This window comes from Penicillium arizonense (genome assembly GCF_001773325.1).
Source record: "Penicillium arizonense strain CBS 141311 chromosome Unknown PENARI_contig004, whole genome shotgun sequence".
NCBI classification, from domain to species: Eukaryota; Fungi; Ascomycota; class Eurotiomycetes; order Eurotiales; family Aspergillaceae; genus Penicillium; species Penicillium arizonense.
The window spans coordinates 163,993-184,326 of NW_019173281.1; the positions used below are offsets into that span (position 1 = coordinate 163,993).

Below are 20,334 nucleotides of genomic sequence, written 5' to 3' on the forward strand. Positions count from 1 at the left end.
TCGGCATGAACTCCTATTATTGCAACCGCTGTGCCTCCAAAGTTGGCTTCGGGCGATGATACAGGATCACAACGATGCTAGCTATCCTTACCTCCCGAACGCGACTCACATAATCTCCATTTGACTTCGACTTCGACTTCGACTTCGCCCCAAATCCGAGAATGTGGCTGTGCAGGCACAGCCTGATCGAAGAAACACTCTCCCGGATAATCTCCAGACACTGAAATGGGCACAGGAAATCGTGCTTGGAGACATTTCCCGGTCGGCATTGCAACACATGCAGTCATATGCCGAGCACATGGGTGTTTATGACCTATCCTTTCTAGGCACAGCCTACATGTACCCCCTTTCTTTTCCTCTAAGATGTCCTGTTTAGCGACTGTATTGTTTAACCTGTCTTATAACTATATTATACTTAGAGATCACTATAGTCCTAATGACGTACAACTGTTTTGTAAACAGGCTCATTCCCCTACCCGGTGCTTTGGTCGTGTGTCGCCATAGTTCCTTAGGTTGTGCTACACACACGACTGGAATGGTCATTTGACTTGTATTTTTCTGCAAGCTATGCTTACTATAGTCAGCATACGAAGATCTGCTAAGTTATACTAGTATGTGCCAGTTTATCATAGCTGCAGTGTAACCTGTAAATACCTCGTCCGTGCGCCTTAGGGCTTGTTCATTGCAGGTCAGCCAGCCATTCCATTCCTCTGCAGGTACTCATGAACCGCTCAATAACCACAATGGATAGCTCCAAAAAGCAAATCCAATAAGCTGCAACCATTTTGCAGGAGCCCCGCTCGATCGACAACCCGAGAATATTTCGTTCTTATTGCTTTTTTATGGACTTCACTGGTCCGATCTGATGGACATGCAGCCAATGTGATGAATACAGGCGCGCGCAGGTCCACCCTGCACGTCCGATCCGGATCTAGCGGTGTAACGCGCATACTAGCCAACTCAAAGATCGAACTCCCCTCCCAGTGTACACGGGTCTACCCGGGCAATCAGATGGAGCAGCAAGAAGCAAAGAATCCACAGATCCAATGCCTGGACTATTTCCCTGATGCCATTTCCCTGTAATTCAGTCGTGCATTATAAAGGGAAAATGACATATCGCTGCAACAGGAGGGGAATTCCGCTGATCTGACTGGCTGCTGCTGCTCGTCTGGCGTTGCCATTCGTCGAGATATGCAGCTCGGTCTGCTTGCAAGAGGACTATCGTGTGGGAATTACTAGTATTCTATATGTGGAATTTTTTTTATTGTCATCATGGCCTCTCTTGTGAAACATCTACGCTTCCCATTTTCTTTTCTCCGGGCTTTATAATACGACTGTCCATCGCCCAGCCAGTTTATCTCTGCATGTTGATCAGACCAATTCGTTGCCTTGCATTTCGTAAGTTGTGACGATTACCTATGATGTTATGTTCTTCTGTTAATATCTACTCGAGCTAACCCACTGACAGCGGATTCTGAACTCAACTGAACGCCTGGTCGGACAAGCCTATCTCGCAACGAGAGCTTCGGGCTTTTGCAGAGCAACGACGTCTCAAGACATCCTCGGAGTTAACGGCAGATCAGACTTCCCGACGTGCATTATCTAGTTGCCATGCCTTTTCGTGAAAAAGCTCGTCCAAAACGCAGATCCGACGATGAATTTGTCGTGTTTCTTCAAGGAGTAAGCTTCACCGAATCATGCATAAAGAGAAACTCACAATTTAGATTCCTCCACATTGCCGTTGGCAGGAACTTAAAGATTTAGTGCGCCAAACAGCTCTGCATATTCGTCAAGCTGTTGTATATGATGATAGCCACGGCTTCCCCACCGGACTCGGTCAGATTATAGTCAAGAACGAGGATGAAGCGTGGAGAACATATCGTACGTCCTTCTACTGGTCCTTTCCGCCCTTTGATCTTCAGTCTAACCCAGATCAGACCGACTTTCCACCAACGGATGGGATGGCCAAAGTTTGGTTGTTACGCTCGCGCGGACAAGCACACCAACCAAGCCCATCGCTGGACCGACCAGAAGCCTAATGCACCACCCTGGTCATTCCACGCCACCGCTAGGGAATATGAAATATCCTCCATCGCCCGTTTCACCTGAGTATGTCGCCTCCTTCTTGGTTGTTATCAGGCTGACCAGTTAGATCTACCCATGCTAGTCCAACCTTCTCATACCCCGAGTACGGCGTAATGATGGCGCCAATGCCCATGCCCCCGTTCATGCCCATGATGCCAGATCTCGCTCCTATGCAGTTCCCTCCGTCTCCAGTGATGGGTGGGTATGAGCCGCCATACTGGAACATGGGGCCAGGATATCCAATGTCGCCGGTGCAGGGAAGCTTCGACACGAACCACTATCACAAGTCTCCGCCTACCCCAGGCTCGCACGCTGGGGGGTGCAAATACCGAGGAATCATTCTGGAGAATCTGAATGCCTCTACTCAACGCGCCGACCTGGAGAACCTCCTCCAAACAGCCGGAACCGTCGAGCAGAGTCACGTAACAAAGAACCAAGGCCAAGCGCAGGGTCTGGCTACCATGCAAACGGTTGAGGAGGCACAGCGCGCAGCATACATGTTCAACAACATTGTCTTCATGGGCTCTCAGATTCGCGCAACGGTCGACCGACGGGAGAGTTTCGACAGTTCGGATGCTGATTCGGATTTTGGAAAAGAGAGTTGGAGTGGGACTTTCACCCCAGTCAAGGCTGGTCATGTTGATACTTGCAAGCCACTTGTGGTGGATGGTTCGGGCCTTGCGAGTCGGTTGGAGATGTTGTCTACTTCTGCGCCGACATAGCTTATAGTGGACAATACCTCCGGCGTATTACAATTAAATACTTCAACACAACTGTCTTCATATTTGGTCTCATGTCTTGCTATTCAAATCTATTGCCAGTCCATTAGATGCTTACTCCGCCGCAATCAGATACAGATCTCCGTATGTCTCCCTCGAGTCTAATCTTTTGGTAGACATGAGTCGGTTTAATCCCTTCTTATCGTCACAGTGCAAACGCCAGGTTTTTCCATAGTCATCAAAAGCAAATAGCAGCGCTCCAACCAACACACCAATCATTCTTGGTGCAAATGTCCTCCCTGCAGGGCACTGAAATGGTGAAGATCCAAAAGGCATGAACGCTTCTTTTTGTTCCGTCGTCAAAGCCGTCCAACGTCTAGGGTGGAATTCCAACGCATCAGGACCCCAGATATCAGATCTGGTGTGACATCCCTCAATATCAGCAGCCAGGATCTGACGTGAAGCACCCGCACCTTGACTGAATTGATACGCGCGATGCACCCTTCTCGTAGGAGTATAAAGACGAAGTGCCTCGAAGATAAGGTACTTGGCAAGACAAAGCCGGCGGAAAATGGGCTTCTGACTAGAGCTCTCAATCTCCTCATTGTCGTCATATTCTTCAGGGAACCATCTTAGGGCCAAGCCGGGAATGTAACAGCGTAATTTCTTCGGCTGTCGAGAGAATTCGATCATACAATCCTGCCATTCGGGACATTGACTTTCCGAGCCAGATTTGATCTCCAGGAACAAACGTAGGGAAACCCGCCACATTGTCTCAAAGGCAGGTAAAATGAGGTTCAGAGGGTTATCATCTGGAGAAGAAGGATAATATCCAAAGACATTGAACAAGCAACGCCGAAGCTGGACATCGTCCTCGAATTTGGGCACTCCGCTCTTCCGACAAGACTTGGAAGATATCCAAACGCGATTGATAGATTGAGCGAGTTTCAACAAGCTCATATCACACATATTATGTTGCTGTTTCTTATCAAACATAACCCACAGCACCTCTCTCATTGTGAGAACTTGCACCATGCTAGTCACATTGATCCGACTCGAATCGCCTTTCACATCCTCATGCTCACAGGTGCAACTGCAAGTAAAGAGCGGATTAGGCAGACCCCGTTCAATCCATCCCAGGGCAATGTTCCTCGTAGTTGTGGATACGTCATCCCATTGGGAGTGGGACATCTTCATCAAGCTACTAGCCTTTTCGACGAACACACCAGAATGGACGCTATCTGTGCGTGTGAAGGCGTTGTTAATACCAAAGGCGATTTTAAGTCGTTTGTTTGGGTTCGCTCTGGATTCGTGCGGGGAGAGGATATTGCAAATGTTGTTCTGTTGAAATGTTCCGGCGATGATCTGCCGGCATACGGCTGGATCACTGAATATTTGGGGCTTTGGGGAAGGCAATTTGAGCCATATTATGAACCCTGATAGTAGGATGAGGAGTGACCATGTTAGGTCTGGGCATAGAGTTGTAAAGAACATTGACATCATTATTTAGAAGGCTGCGTTGGTTTTTGGGTAAAGTTGAATTGGAGATGGTAGGCATGACACTTTATTTAAATCAACAAGATACAAAGAATGATGCTTTCTAGGGCACTTTCAACAGAGGTTGTGCTACATAATATCGGTGGGGCGGTTGCTTGCATACAAAGAAGCTTTTGCAGGGCACTGTAAATGTATGACAATCTGAAAATCCTCACACAACTTGTTAAATATGCATCTCCCATGATTCCAGATCCATTCAGATGTTTCATTTGAATGGTACGTTTTCATAACTTGCTAGCACTAGAAAGATCGCGTATGCAGCTTTTCCATGGCATCCCCATATGCCTATGAAGGCTGCCTTTTAGAGCTTCATTTACTCTGTTTTCCTTGCATCCTCCTATCTTTGCCTGTGTGTGCCATATTCAGCACAAAGAACGTTTAAAGGTGAAGGGCCAAGAAGCAATTTGCTTCAGAGTCGTACTCTCAACCAACGATCGTATTTAGGACCGACTGCCTGATTTCAAAATGTTTACTATAGCTAATTAAAGCCGTTGAGCCTCGTAGTAATGTATAATAGTTCTAGGATTGAGCTAGCCCTAAATATAGAGAATCGAGATAAGGGAATTTATATTCGACTTTATTGACTAAATTTAAGGACGGAGCCTATATTATAAAAGATGACAATCTCTCGATGTGTGGGTCCATGTGAGACTTCGTGTCGATCCACCCAATCACCCACCAGGTCATGTTTCATGGCTGCGCTGACGGGGTGTCCGGTTGGGAAGTCAGAAATCTACGGGGGTGATCGAGGCCATGTTTGCAAATGAGGGTGCAGAATCCATATGCGTGGGACAAAAGAGACCCACTGATAAGCTCTGAGTTGGACTCTTGGACCTCGTATATCCACCGCGGACCATGACGTGGCAATATCGACGCGGATGGAGTCGGATCCCACTGCCAAGCTTTGACCAAGCTTTGGCATGAGGGATCGCCCGTAGGCATATGTAATGGAGATTCTTTAAATGAGATATTCAATGACAGAAATAAACTAGAAGAGCAGATGAGAAACCGAAGATAATCCTAGAGAAGGAAGTATGGAAAAAAGAGAAAAAAGAACTAACGTCATTGGGTAGAATTGAGAGTTGGAAGTGAACTTGAGCAGTAAGCAAGTTGGTGGTTCGATCACTGCGTCATTAATCCCCCGCACCTGGCACTGAAACAACAATTCACAAGCGATTTGTTCGTTTCTTATATTCCTCTATTCCCCGACTCAGCTGCTTCACTGTTCTCTATTTCCTTCTCAGCCTCCTCTTTCCCTCTCACCCCGCAGATATGGTTCATCTCGCAAGTGTCAAGAAGGACCATGAGGTCGTTCCCTTGGCTTCCCTCAAACTGGATTCCATCGAGACTATCCCGGCAGTGGATGACAGTAACACCTACTCGGACAATATTTATGGCTCCCGCTTTGCTGCTGAACATCTGCCTCAGCATGAAATGCCCGAGCGAGAGATGCCTCCCCAGGTTGCCGCTCGCATGATCAAGGATGGTCAGTCTTACGTGCACGCATCTCTCTCCCCTGTTCTAACTGCTTTATAGACCTTTCTCTTGATGGCACACCGTCGCTCAATTTAGCAACATTCGTGACATCATTCATGGTATGGCCCTTCCCGGGTTTCACCCACATATCCCCGAATTGTGACTGATGCATTGAGGAACAGGAACCGGAAATCGAGCAGATCATGACCGAGTCTCTCAGCAAGAACTTCATCGACTACGAGGAATACCCCCATACTGTTGAGCTGCATAACCGTTGTGTGAACATGATTGCTCGCCTTTACCATGCGCCCACGGATGGAGAGGAAAACGCGATGGGAACATCCACGGTGGGGTCCTCTGAAGCCATTATGCTTTCGGTGCTGGCGATGAAGAAGCGCTGGCAGAAAAAGCGCAAAGCCGAAGGCAAAGATCATTCCAATCCAAACCTCATTTTTTCCAGTTCAGTGCAGGTATGCTGGGAGAAGGCATGTCGCTATATGGAGATTGAAGAACGGTTTGTTATTGCCCACAACCTCATGGAGGCCCATTTGTATATCCAGAATACTGACCTTTTGTTGTGTAAAGCTACGTCTACTGCACCAACACTCGATTTGTGATCGACCCCAAGGAGGCAGTCGACTTGGTCGATGAAAATACTATTGGCATATGTGCCATCCTTGGCTCTACCTACACCGGTGAATATGAGGACGTCAAGGCGATCAATAATTTGCTGGTCGAACGCGGTATTGACTGTGCAATTCATGTCGATGCGGCCAGTGGTGGCTTTGTGGCTCCCTTCGTTAAGCCAGAATTGGAATGGGATTTCCGATTGGAAAAGGTCGTTTCGATCAACGTCTCAGGTCACAAGTACGGTCTAGTTTATCCTGGTGTTGGTTGGGCGATCTGGCGCTCGCCTGCATTTTTGGATAAAGACCTAGTCTTCAACATCAACTACCTCGGCGCGGACCAATCCAGCTTTACGTTGAACTTCTCCAAGGGTGCTTCACACATCATTGGTCAATACTATCAATTGATCCGCCTGGGTAAGCATGGTTATCGTTCAATCATGACCAACATTACCCGCGTCAGCGACTACATGGCATCAGAGCTGCAGAAGATGGGCATGGTTCTCATGAGCCAGACTCGTGGCAATGGCCTGCCTCTGGTGGCCTTCCATCTTCCTCCGAATGCCGATAGGGAGTACGATGAGTTCGCTATTGCCCACCAACTGCGTGAGCGAGGCTGGATTGTTCCGGCATACACCATGGCTCCTCATTGCGATAAATTGAAGATGCTTCGCATGGTCATCCGGGAAGATTTCAGTATGGCCCGCGCGGACAGTTTACTGGAGGATTTCAAGCTTGCTATTCAAACTCTAGATTCTATGGATCAGGCTTTGATTGCCAAGTATCAGATGTATGTACCCCGATCATCTATGAAGACTGTTACCCAGTTACTGATATTCTCAACAGACACAAGCGAGCCCCTCGTCATCGACATGATACCCACGCACACTACAAAGATGAGAAGCACTCGCTCCAGGGCAAGACTGGCAAGACACATGGTGTCTGCTAGATGCGGGTAGATTACATCTGAGACCATACTTAGCTAATAGGACAGCCTCGTGCATTCGAAGCATCTGATTCGAACGTCAATCAGGTCACGATGAAATGTATGAATTTTACTTCCTTAGCTTCGCTTCAATACAATTGGGACTGTTCATTTGCCCCAAAGTGCAAACACTTGATCAAAGTATACACCTCGCCAATGTAGATTCGACGCCCGATTTAGCTCCTTGCAAGTATAGACGTTTGCGTGTAGTTCAATTGCATCATATAGCTAGAAAAGCTTAGCTCTCGAAGGCTGTATTACAGCAATTGTAAACCGAAACGATGTCTGGCTTTCGTTTTATTATGCTAAACCGGTATCACCCTTTATGACAGAGTCTGTATAAATCGACTGCAACGTACGCTGCTTCGTTTGGAGTGGAGTGGGATTTCTCTAATGGGGCATCGGACTAGGCCCGGTATCTACCGTATACTTATACTTGCGTGTTCTCAGCCACGATCTTGGAAACTCGCCCGCAATATCGTGATTCGACTACAGAAACCGTGCTCAAATTCCTCGGTGACGTCATGTATACGAAGTATAGTGACTGTCCTTGAGGTTCTTCTCGGCACTCAATTCTCCCATAACATAAATCATGCAGCGTATTTCTGTTAATCCACAGAATCAATTTCCTACCACGTGGGAGTTCCCATCCCCGGCTGAACAACCCCCAGCCAAAACGACCAAGTTCCATCCATCTAAGCCAGGCTCGGAAAATGCATCCCTCTTCTTCGTGGGCAGGGCTTGTACGATTATGTTGGTTCTGCGTCCAGAATTCAGAGACATAGGCTAATTGAGATAGCGAGTGGCATGGCACGCGGGTGATGACTGACGTTAGTTTTTATCAAAAGTTCATGTCCATACTCCCAGACTCACCTTATCAGCCCAACTTTACTCGAGAACGAGGCGCCACCAGCATACGCCTCACGAATCCAGCCGTTGATCTACACAACCTACCCCGGATTGATCTCGTTCTTCTCTCGTATGCTTCACAACAAGGTCTCAACGCAATTGGCATCGGGCATCTGACATCTTCAGGGACCGCTTTGATCCAAAGCTCGAGGACTCACTGAGGCGCGACCTTCCCATTGTTACTACCCCACAAGCCAAGACACATCTAATCTCGAAAGACCAAGGATCATTCACTTCAGTATTTGCACTTCGCCCATTCGAGCATGTTGATATTCACATTGAAAGCACGGACGGGCCGAAACAGCCTCGACTGCGTGTGACAGGGATGCCAGGGAAAAACGTGACTTCAAAGCGGCTGTTACATGCATTGACCCATGCCGTACGTCGAGGACTATCTCCAATCCGATCTGGTCTAACAACGTGAAGATTCCACCGACCAACGGATGGATGCTTGAGCTGGGCTATGGCACTCCCGATACATCAGATTTTACCTGCAGCTATCGCATCTACATCTCCGGGAACACCTTTGCTACCAAGAAGCTCCAAGAAGTTGCTCGCCGCTACGAAGGACAGCCAATTGACCTGATGCTCGCAAATCTCGGCGGGACGACCATCCCCTCGTTTCTGGCAGGGCGAATAATGGAGCCGCTGGCCTCGACCGTCGACATAGATGCTGAGGACTGTCTCAAGATAATACAGTTAATCCAGCCCGACCTCACGATCCCAATCCACGACGTTGACTTTGACGTATTTAGAAGCTCGTTGGAAGCCTTCCAACGTATGGTTGAGGCAGCAGGATTATCTGACAAGGTTTTGGTTCTAGATCGGGGGGACGAGTATCGCTTCCATGTTAGATGTTAGAGATAACCAGTCTCTAGAATTTGGTACAAAAAGGACAGACTATATGCTCGGCGGCGGATCATAGAGTTATACTAAAACCATTAACTTATATTGCCTGGTAATCGAGTAGATACTTACATCTTATTAATATATGCCACTTCCAATATAGTTCGGTTCACGGAGTACGCATGAACGGTCTGACTCCCGTATTCAGGGATTATCTGACTCCACTGAGTGGATCTTGATAGATTTGAATTGGGGGCCATTTGTAGGCGTATACGAACACCTCCTGTTCTCGCTTCAGTGGCAAGATGTACCTATGTCCTCTACACTGACTATTCATTCTTTCCGATCTTCACCTTTCATCTTTCATCCTTCAAACTGTAGACAAAGAAATGGTAATTTGAGTGGTAATTAAAATTACTCTGTGAGATGAATCAAATGAGCATAGCATCCTTTTGTACGAGTTGTGGCGCATTGTTTACGCCTATATATAGCAGCCAATCACTATTTGGTGGGATCGACCCAGCAGCCTCACTCTCTCCTCTTCTTCGTGTTCACCGCAATGCAGTTATTTAAAAGGAAATCGCCTTCGAACGCTCGCACTCATCATTCTGTGCGCAGTACGGAACACCTGGCCGATCCCCTGCAGGATTCCTCTGTCAGCTCTCTCGGTCGCTCCAACACTCAGAAACTCTCGCGCGACCGACCGACTGTCACTTTACGGCCACCCTCCGTCTCTTTCAAAGGCAAACCCATATCCAACCCCATATCCAATCCGAGTTCGCCCCGAGTCGCGCATACGGACGACGAGAGCGAAGTTGTGGCCCAGTTTCGACCGCATTCCGAGAACCCCTCCCCAGTGACCTTTGAACGCCCGGCGTCTATTGCAATCCAACCAGTCCAACGAGGACCGCGACCAACTCATCCTGCTCATCAGGATCACGACTGGTCACAGCCGCAGCTGCCCAGCCAGCCTGTTCCCCTCCAGCGATCCACCACCGACTTGGACTCGCCGCGATACCAAACCTATCGACCCTTCACCCCCCAGGAACCGGTATTGCACTCCCGGCCCCCATCTCGTTACGAGCCGCATTCCCCAGAGACATATCCTGATGCCATGCAGTCCACACAGGCCCAGGGCCAATTCCAGTCAGAGAAACAATCAGCTCCCACGGACTCGAGTCGGCCGGGTAGTGACACCATGCCAGATCCCGGTCGAGGCACGCCTACACACCGCCGCGAGGACTCTGGGGAAATCGATGTTCGCGATGTCGATGTTCGCGCCTTGATTCAGAAACACGATGAGCTCCGTGAGTCCTTCCTCGGCTTAGACAAAGGAGAATGCTAACCATAACAGAGGCCAAATACTCCAAGGTGAAACGCTATTACTTCGAGAAAGATGCGCAGGTACAGCATCTCCAGAATACGGTTGCACACCAACGCATGGCTGTCTCCCGCACGATCTTAGACGACTCGGAATATCAAAATCGCTTTGGAAGACTGGACGGAGCTATCAAAGACTTGGCTTTCTCAGTGCGAAAGGATTGGAAGGGTCTTCCTAAATGGCTTGAAGGGATGGTTACCGAAGGTGCATTGAAGGTCGGCATGAAGGAAATGACCGCGGTCGGACGAGCAGTGATAAGCCGATGGCTAGTGGAAGAAGTGTTCCAGCGCCATTTCCATCCAGGTTTAGATCCGGCATTCAGTGTGCAACTGAAGACCGTCGAGATGAACCTGCGACGGCAGCGACCGTCGTCCGATGAAGATCGCGAGAACGCCTCTGCTAGACTTTCCTACTGGCGCCGCACAACTCTCGACGGACTGGGTGACTCTATCATCGGGCCTGCTGCCGATGAACACCGTGCCGAGCTGGTCGAGCATCTCATCATGGAACTTGCCACCTTCATGGGAACCCAACTACACGATAACGCGCAGCCAGGGTTGGAAGCAGGTGTGCGCATGATCATCGAAAACTCAATCAACATTATCGAGAAAGTCCCTCTCGAGGCCCGCGATGTCTGCGTCGATTACTTCCCACCAGGCGTCTCGCTCGCCGAACAATACATGAAGGTCGAAGGCCAACTACCTCCGCTCAGCAACCCTCCCCCTCCAGTGACAGATTCAGAGCAGGTCGACGAGCCCGGAGAAGGCGATGCCTCACCTGGATCAACGGCGGCACCATCAGAGAATGTCTCGCCAGCACCAAAGCCACACAAGAAGTCAATGTTCGACACATTGATGGGCCGCAAGCCCGCGCCCAACGATATGGCCCGTCCAGCGGCTGCGTCCGGACCAGAGGAGAAGAATGAGCCAGCCGAGCCAGTACCCAGCAGCCCACGAATCCGCTTCGCAGCATTCCTAGCTGTGGAAGTCCGCGGCAAGGGCCCTGCAACGGTATTGGTCAAGGCGCCTGTGTGGCTAGTGGAGTAGAGCACCTAATCTACATCATTGTAGATAATTGATGCTGGATATAAAATGGGTGGAAGTTGTATATACAGAACGGAAGCTGTCACATGCTGGCATGGCGACTATGATCATGACTGCCTATATTCCTTGATATCCGATTCGTTTGATGTGCCATTGAGTTCGATTTGGCGGGATTTTCTTTTATCGAATCTGTCCATAGAATCTGTGGATTATGACTGCTATGAATGGTTGAGATAAAGTGCTCAACTCGATATTTGAATGAATCATTCGTATTCCATATATCCATGTCCCTGTAAATTCGATATCTCTTTAGTCAATCCCAAGCCTAAAGCATCATTCTGCTAAAATACCAAGATCCAACCTTGCTTGCTGACAATTAATGAACTTGATGCGTCCACGGGTGTAATAGCCAATTCATCTCCAGTGACAGTCCGTTCACTCCAAAGTTCAAGTACGTGTAGCCAGTGGAATGACCGGTTCATACCCCCATAAATACAAGGTTGATATCAATGTAGTCTATTTTTCTGAAAGGGTGGAGAGACGATGGGGTCGTATGACGACATGCAACGGTTAGTGGGAGGGGAAGCTTGGTCGGTGTGGGGAAACGGGTCCGTGAAAGTATATAATGTTAATTTGAAGTCAAGGTTGATCTGAGGGTACGTAGCTTGGAAGATGGCATTGTTGATCAGTATAATAGCTGTGTGGTATGCAAGGGTTGATGCCATATTTGCGTGTTGGTCTGGGACCTACAACTTAATCTATTAAGAGATGGAGCTCGGTGATTATAATAGTTTGCGTTTTGCAGATTATATGCAAGTTTAACATTTGCAGTAGCTCTGATAAAGAGAATCAAGTATGACTATTTTCATTGAAGGAGTAGGATATAAGTTACCCTCCAGGCAACAATGCCATTATCTATCTGTGGATCTATAACGTTACTATCTCAACACATGTATGAGACTATGCATGCTTGGAAGGTTTCATACCGGACTGCAACGCTTGAACGTAATATTCGAAGGTGGCCCTCATTTCGTGTTCTTATCTTGTAAATTAACTTACCACTCAAACATACTTGACTCGAGTGCTACACTACTAACTCTATATGACTCTACATCTCCTACTGATAACCAAAAGTGTAACCCTATGGACAGTCTGATTATATTTACTACTCCAAACGGAGATCCAACAATATACAGGGCGATGACACCCCACCCGGGAAACCAAAAGCATAACTATATACAACAATGAATCCATAATGCAAATTGGGGAAACGAATCGTCCCGGGTATAGCGCCTCGCAATGTGAACGTGAACATGAACATGACCAAGAAAGAATGAAAGCCTAAAATGCGGAGAAAGTTTTGACAATGCCGAAAAATGAAGTAGAAAAAAAAACCAGTGCTCAAACGAGAAATGCAGAGGGAAATGAAACAGATATAGACCAAGGAATATTACAATGGCCTTGAGACTCAGTCTAGGCGGAGACCCCGTTGGCAGTGGCTGCCTGCTGCAACACACGAGGCCAGCGCGAGATGAGCTCCACATCGTCGAGAGCGCCCTTGCCCTGGTTGCGCACGTATTGAGCGGATGCGTCAACGTGGGGTTGGAAATCCCAGAGCGATGGAGTTCCCTTGATCAAGGCAGAGTAGACGAGACGGCGGCGACGCTGCGAGCACAAGACGTCCTGGCGGATCTTCTCCAGATCCCAACGGTTGTTGGTTTCTTCGATGAAGAACGCCAAGATCTTGGCGGGCTCAGTAGTGTTGGGCAATGCTGGTGCAAGCTTGGCTGGACTTGGGGTGCGAGGGGGAGTAGGCGAGGGGAAGGGGTAGTCTGTCTGTGTGATGCGTTGAGGAATCGGCGATGCGTGTGGGGTTTCAATGGGAGTTGGCAGGTTGACTGGTGCTGCCAGACTGGATGGCTTGGCGACTGGTGCACGGGTCGAGTTGAATGGAATAGGCAGACCGGCCGCCAAGTTAATCTTCTCCTCGGGGTCGGTGGCCAGGTCGTACAGCATAGGCGGGTCGATGGCGGAGTAGATGAACTTCCAGCGGCCACGACGAATCATCATGAGAGGAGCTTGAGTGCCCTCTCCCATGTATTCACCGTAGACTGTATCAGTGCGGAGACCTTCACCGCCAGTCAGGTATGGCATCAAAGAGACACCATCAAGTGGCAATCCAGGGATAAGTTTGGCGCCTGCGAGATCGGCGAATGTGGGAAGGAGATCCATGGTAGAGACATTTTCGGAGACACGCTTCGGAGTGAAATGCTTGGGAGCGTGAACGAGGAAAGGCACACGAGCCGAGTTCTCAAACCAGGTCATCTTGTACCACAAGCCACGCTCGCCAAGCATGTCACCGTGATCACCGGTGAAAACAATAATAGTGTCGTCGGCAAGGCCAGTGTTGTCGAGGACCTTGAGCAGCTTGCCAATGTTGGTATCAACATATGTGCAAGCAGCATAGTATGCACGACGGGCAGCACGGATACGGTCATCAGGCATCTCCTTGTTAAACAAGTCAATGCACTTCAGCACACGCTGGGAATGGGCATCCTGCTGGTCGTGTGGGATAGCTCCATTCTTAGGCAACGGGATCTCGACATCGTTGTACAAGTCCCAGAATTCCTTGGTCATGGCATAAGGGTCGTGTGGGTGGGTCATAGAGACTGTGAGACAGAAAGGCTGCTCGGTGCGCTGGCGCACGTGATCATACAAGTACTGCTGAGACTTGTAGATAACCTCCTCATCAAAATCTAATTGGTTAGTGCGGACAACAGGGCCCGCCTCCATGACTGAAGACATGTTGTGATACCAATCGGCACGGATGTCCTACATAATTAGCATCGTTCCACAGACAGGCGGAGAATTGACGTACAGGCTCATCCCAGTTGACGGACCAGCCGTAGTCACCGGGGTAGATATCACTAGTAAGACGCTGTTCATAACCGTGGAGCTGGTCCGGACCACAGAAGTGCATCTTTCCGGCGAGGGCTGTGTGGTAGCCCTCATTGCGGAGATAATGGGCATAAGTAGGGGTATCAGCCGGCAAGTCCGCGGCGTTATCGTAGGCGCCGATCTTCGATGGCAGTTGACCGCTGACCATGACGAAGCGAGATGGAGCACACAGTGGTGAGTTGCAGTAGGCCGAGTCGAAGACTACACCACCTTCGGCGAGGCGGTCTAGGTTGGGGGTCTTAATAGGGGAGGTCTTGTCGTGCAGAGACAACAAGGGCGCGGCCATCTGGTCGGCCATAATGTAGAGAATGTTGGGCTTCTTGGTCGCCATGATGTATTTGTGTGGCAAGTACAAGTATGGGGAGAAGAAGCTTGAGCTGAATGGTAGAGAAGAAGAAATCGAGGGGGGCAAAGGGTGATGATATATGAAGCCCGAGGTATGTGGGGAACAAAGGAAAGAAAAAAAAGAGAAAAAAAAAAAAAGAAGAAAGAGTCCAGAAGAGGTAAAAAAAGATAGCAATGTTCGGGATGTCGGGGTTGAAAGGCGAACCAAAAAAAATAATCAGATAGGCCGGAAAAGGATGTAATGTATCAATGCACAATGTAATATACAAGTCCCAAGTCGAGTCAGACTACATTGTACTCCATACTATGAACGGTAACAGACTACTATAGTTCCCGTCTGCAGCGAAGATCAGGGGAATCAGCTATGACTCGGCACTGACGTACTCCAGGCGAAGTGTGAAGGCATCATTTGTGTCGGCGATGGTGTGATTTGGGGAATGTGGTTCGTAACTGTAACGTTTCAATACCGAAGTAGATGATCTACAAACACACATGAATACAAACGAACTCGGGAAAAACTTGTGAGTACTTGGCAATTGGATAGCGTGAGATAGATAGTCACACGACCAGTTGAGTATTATCAATTGTAGGAAATTGTGTCCAAGCCCGAGGCCGGCACAAGCGTCGGGTCGCCACTTTATGGGCCAGGTGTTACATTGAATGATTCCGTTACAACCGCAATACCAGCAGTGTATGTAATTGGATGATCTATCTCACCCCCTTGAAACCAATAATGCTAATAAAAATACAACTCGTCAAAGCCGAGGGTTTTCTTATGGAGTCTAGCTTCAGTGCAGTTCACACGCGCACTCGACCCCGGAGTGGATAACGGCAGAGACAGCCCAAGTCCATGGCAGCGTTTCCAGCGTGACAGACCCTGGTACTTACTAGCTTATTACAGCCTAGCGCATCCCAAAGCCGACGACCAGCGAAACTCTAGGCTCCACCGGATCGTGTCATTGCTCTTTGAGCCAATCAGCAATCAGGCGTTTCCCCTGGGATAGCCCAATCAAGTTAGAAAGGAGGCTTACGGGCAGAAGGCCCACTTGCTTATCTCGACACCCAATCACACCGCACTGCTATGAGGAAAAAGAGACGTCGCAAAAAGAGAGAGACGGAGAATTCCGCCAGTCCTCTTCTCCTGACGCAAGTACGGAGTATATGTTTACCATGCTATGAAATAGAATAGATTCAAATATGAGACAGAAGAATGTAATGTATTATCGATCCACAATGAGCAATCCCCCTTTCCGAGCACGCCATGCGGAGCGGTCTACGGTCACCCCCGGATTTCCAGTTTACTAAGGAGGCGAAACAGTCACCGCCGTTTCGTAGCATCCACATGCCTCAGCGATTACAGTAGTCCAATTTCTGCTCCACATGCCACGTCTACAGCTCGTCTAAACACGGGATTATTTCTCCCGATGCAGGATGGCGTAGCCAAATCTCCCATATGCAAGCCTTGATCGGTATCTTTTCCCCGAGGTCACAGGTTGTCTGCAGTAGGTCATGGCGTTATGCAGGGAGCAGTAGGCCAAACAAATGGCATTAGGTGTTTGTTCGGCGTAGCCGATAGTACGCTGGCTGGACTTGGTGTCCAAATCTGAAGCACGTTCAGTTTGACTCTGCGACTCGAAATGGGAGGTGCTTCCGGCGGTCATATCCATGTCTTGAAACCCCGGATCACCCTTACTCTCCAGCTAGAACTAAACTCCTAAGCCAAGGAATAAGCCATCGAGTGCAGCTAAATGAGCTCTATTCGCCCATGGGGAGGACCATTGCGCAACCCACTACAATAATGCGAGAAGTTTTTTTGTGCTGTTCGACTAGAGACTCATTAAGCTCCCGGTTTACACGAGCATCATTACGTTGGTCATCATATCCATTACATTTCAGCATTCAGGTGCCCAGGCGCATCTCTGACGATCAGATTAGCCATCTGGCCTATTCTGATCAGATACACACGAGCATGGAAGTATCCACAGTCAACCCGAACTGTTAGAAAGCGGGACGATTCTTCTGGAAACAATTGCCACCGACCTGCACATATCCGCAATGAAGATGACCTCTCAGTTTCATAAATATACCATATGTTGAATGTAGATGGAATGTTTCTAGCTAGTTGTTAATAGAAGCTTAACATTATGTCGTCGATGATGGTCCCACGGGACGAGAAGGCCTCGATCAGTCAATGCCGCTCTAGATCTCGACGGTATCAAATAGAGAACTGATGCAAGTCAACCCCATCAATGAGACAGAAACACTGAGTGGTCGCACCCCTCTTGTTGAAACACATATAATATTTAAATAATTGATGAGGATTAATGCATGTAGCTGCAGGTGGCTATTGCGTATATGGTGAGAAGTCCCAACCTGCACTCCTTGAAAAGCACGTACGTGTAGGTGATTATTGCAGGATGCGGCTTAGTGGTCTACACATACTGAAATTGCACACCTAAGGCAGACTGTCTGATATGAAAGTAGACGTGTGTTGTCAAAACCACGTAGGTTTACACGGAGAATAGAAGATATACCATAAAATGACGGCAACCTTGAAGTAGCTTACTAGAAAGGGAAGGACTTGTTTGGGACAAAAATAAGAAGTAAAGGCTCAAACTTCAAACGGGCCAGATATGCAAAATGGAACACTATACGCCGTGGCGGTATATAACTTCACCTATGCTTGAACAGATCAAATGGTGAAAGGGTAGATGTGGAAATGAGTCTGCATTGTCGGGATTAAGATATAGTCGAGATTAGTCGACCTTAATCGCACTATAAACACGTCTGACAAACGCATAGGCGGCCAAAAATCCAACAGTTCCTGTCAAGAGGCCGTAGACAGCACAGGCAAGGAAGCTATAACTGAAGAAGAGCAAGCTGGACACAAATCCGGTGACGTGGAGCTTGAATAGGTAGTACCAGATACAGTAGGCAAAGATCCAAAATGCGCTGCTGCCACCAGTGAGGAAGCTTTGCCACCACCAATGATAGTTCTAGAAGGTCAGCATGCGAATTTTTCAAAAGCTGAAGGACGTCTTACCTCGGAGCAGAGCTGACTATATGTTGCGATGACGGTAACTTCGACAACAGTAACCATCAAAACGGTCGAAACAGCACTCAAGAACCCAAAGACATAATAATATCCTGTCTTATCCTGCCACAGATTCTTAAACACAAAGAGCAGCTCGATAAAGAGAACAGCGAATGGAATAATACCAGTCAGCAATGGGCCGATTGGACTGCGCAGATACCAAGGCTGGGGTGGAATTTGACGGGGAATTGCATTGGTCTTCAGAGGATGCTCCCATGGCGCCGCACGCACATATCCAACCCAACTTCCAAGGTAAACCAAGGGAACTTGGATGAGAAGCCAAAGTGCAAGGAGACCGATCAGGGTGCTGAATGGAATTGCCGTGCTGGATGCTTGAGCCCAAACAAACAAGTTCAGGATCAATACCAGGCAGAATGCCAAACCAGGGAAAAGCAAAGCAGTCTATAAGAGGTTAGCATGGCACCTCAACACTGTGTTGGGTACATACAATCAGAGTATTCTTCCGCCAGGCCATCCCGCCAAAAGTCTTGTAGAGTCTTCCAGAAAAGTATCCCGAGAAGAGACCAGCAAACACAAACAGGCCCATGCCAACACTGACGAAGCCACCACGGAAGCTGGGGTTCAAAACACCCAAGCAGCTGAGCAGGAGCAGACCTGAAGCCATGAACAACAGCTGCATACCTGATCCGACTAATGGAGCGAGAAGGCCACTGAACGCGGGGATCCGAAAAACGTCACCATGAAGGAGCTTCCAGCCGCTGGTATCTTCAAGGGCCTCATCTTCCGAAGAGAAGTCTGCATCATGTTCCACATCCGCTTCGCCGTCCAAGAGGTTTTCACGTTTCTTCTCGGACTTTCCACTTCTGCGTCGGGAGCGGACCTTGGCCTTTTGATCATTCATCGCACCATCTCCGCGGCCCTTGATGTCGCCTTGCACAGTACGGCTCCAGATGACAAATACAGTAACACCCAGCACTGTAGAGATAGTCAGGGAGTTGATGATTGCCAACCAGTGAGTTATGGCACTTTCGCCCTGGTTGGTGAAGTATAGCTCCCATCGGTTGTTCCACTCCACCTTGGTGTCCTCCCGGAAGTAGACAGAGTAGGTGTAGGGAATCTGAAGTGTGGCGCCATCATCATCGTCATCATCCTCTGGGATATATGACAGCCCCGAATACTTCTCTTGCATTCGCGAAAGATTAGGCGCGATATACAGCTCCTGTCCTTCATTGTCCTTGTGGACAGCCTTAGGGCATCCGCCTTCCTTGCGGCCCTCGGCAGTGATACTCTTCGGGTACACCTCGAATCCAACAATCACCTTTCCTCCCTCGGCTGCGCTCCGCCAGCGGATGACAATCGTGAAGTGGTTGTTGATGAAGTATCGCGACTGGCCGGTAGCCGGAGAGATGTCACGGTAACCAAGCTTGAATCCGGAAGCGTAATACTTGCGACTGCGGTCGACTGTCACAAAGCTGGTTGCTCCTGGCAAGTTATCCGCAATCCATTCAATCACATAACCCTCCTTGATGAGCTGACGAGCCCATTTCACATCCGAGCGGCTAACTACGCGGGTGCAGAGCGATTCACATTCGACATCCTTGCCCATCAAAAGCTCAAAGTCGGAGGTCATAATCCGGTCGCCACGCAGTACTTCTCCCAGGTTAAGTGAGATACTCTGGCCAGAACCGAAGGGTGATCCACCATGTGTCCTGCCACTCGGCGGGCAGACGAAAGGAAGGTCGAAATAGGCATATTGCAACTGAGTATGGTCGGAGAAGATCTTGTTCACGAGGAGAGGGATCGGATCGTTGTCATTGTATCGAGTAACCGAGTATCCTGGATAGAGGCGTTAGTATCGGTCTAGATCAACCAATGCGCCTGGAGCTTACCAGGGATGTAGAATGCGCTGACGCAGGACACCAGCAGCAGCAATCGTAGCACCCACTGATGGGAGCGTGGTCGCTCAAAAGCCATTTCCAATGTCTTCAGAACGTTTGCCCTCCCGGAGTGAAGGGGTAGCTATCGAAGCAGCATGCACAAAGGTATGGGGAAGGACGGTGTAAATTGGGCTTCGGAGTGTCGATCCGCAAAGATTAACTCAGCGCTACTGAGTCAATAGAGTATCCCTCGAGTAGTTGTTGGAGAGATGACAGCTCAACCGCGGAGTAGATCGTGCGGGTGTTTGACAGGCGGCTACAAGTGCGCCAAGGATCACCGAATGGCTTCAGGTCAAGCGAAGATGCTAACGAATGAAACCGGCACTTAATGCCACAGTGATATAGAGCTGTTGAGAAAGGGGTCAGATCGAGGGTGATAAAGTTGCCATGGAGGTCCAGCGTGTCAACACCG

The 20,334-nt window shown here is 48.8% G+C and overlaps 7 protein-coding genes across 7 annotated transcripts; 4 read left to right on the plus strand and 3 right to left on the minus strand.

The window, feature by feature from the left end:
• Positions 1-2,201: 2,201 nt before the first annotated feature.
• Positions 2,202-2,807, plus strand: PENARI_c004G05834 (uncharacterized protein; the record flags this gene model as incomplete). Its single annotated transcript, XM_022629161.1, has 1 exon — positions 2,202-2,807. The coding sequence occupies one exon, from the start codon at positions 2,202-2,204 to the stop codon at positions 2,805-2,807; it is 606 nt and encodes a 201-aa protein (XP_022490677.1).
• A 111-nt stretch (positions 2,808-2,918) lies between these two features.
• Positions 2,919-4,304, minus strand: PENARI_c004G09202 (uncharacterized protein; the record flags this gene model as incomplete). Its single annotated transcript, XM_022629332.1, has 1 exon — positions 2,919-4,304. One exon carries the CDS (start codon positions 4,302-4,304, stop codon positions 2,919-2,921), a length of 1,386 nt encoding a protein of 461 aa, XP_022490789.1.
• Positions 4,305-5,633: 1,329 nt separating this feature from the next.
• On the plus strand, positions 5,634-7,412 carry PENARI_c004G11489 (glutamate decarboxylase; the record flags this gene model as incomplete). The annotated part of the gene is made up of 5 exons (XM_022629457.1): positions 5,634-5,847; positions 5,898-5,956; positions 6,020-6,351; positions 6,423-7,253; positions 7,310-7,412. 5 exons carry the CDS (start codon positions 5,634-5,636, stop codon positions 7,410-7,412), a joined length of 1,539 nt encoding a protein of 512 aa, XP_022491069.1.
• Positions 7,413-8,299: 887 nt separating this feature from the next.
• On the plus strand, positions 8,300-9,218 carry PENARI_c004G07885 (uncharacterized protein; the record flags this gene model as incomplete). The annotated part of the gene is made up of 3 exons (XM_022629259.1): positions 8,300-8,427; positions 8,484-8,736; positions 8,784-9,218. The coding sequence occupies 3 exons, from the start codon at positions 8,300-8,302 to the stop codon at positions 9,216-9,218; spliced, it is 816 nt and encodes a 271-aa protein (XP_022491127.1).
• Positions 9,219-9,762: 544 nt separating this feature from the next.
• PENARI_c004G00691 (uncharacterized protein) lies at positions 9,763-11,630 on the plus strand (the record flags this gene model as incomplete). Its single annotated transcript, XM_022628897.1, has 2 exons — positions 9,763-10,510; positions 10,558-11,630. The coding sequence occupies 2 exons, from the start codon at positions 9,763-9,765 to the stop codon at positions 11,628-11,630; spliced, it is 1,821 nt and encodes a 606-aa protein (XP_022491039.1).
• A 1,470-nt stretch (positions 11,631-13,100) lies between these two features.
• PENARI_c004G07143 (putative choline sulfatase) lies at positions 13,101-14,916 on the minus strand (the record flags this gene model as incomplete). The annotated part of the gene is made up of 2 exons (XM_022629226.1): positions 13,101-14,459; positions 14,506-14,916. The coding sequence occupies 2 exons, from the start codon at positions 14,914-14,916 to the stop codon at positions 13,101-13,103; spliced, it is 1,770 nt and encodes a 589-aa protein (XP_022490999.1).
• Positions 14,917-17,686: 2,770 nt separating this feature from the next.
• Positions 17,687-19,959, minus strand: PENARI_c004G00186 (transmembrane 9 family protein; the record flags this gene model as incomplete). The annotated part of the gene is made up of 4 exons (XM_022628871.1): positions 17,687-17,926; positions 17,974-18,426; positions 18,473-19,821; positions 19,875-19,959. The coding sequence occupies 4 exons, from the start codon at positions 19,957-19,959 to the stop codon at positions 17,687-17,689; spliced, it is 2,127 nt and encodes a 708-aa protein (XP_022490964.1).
• Positions 19,960-20,334: the final 375 nt, after the last annotated feature.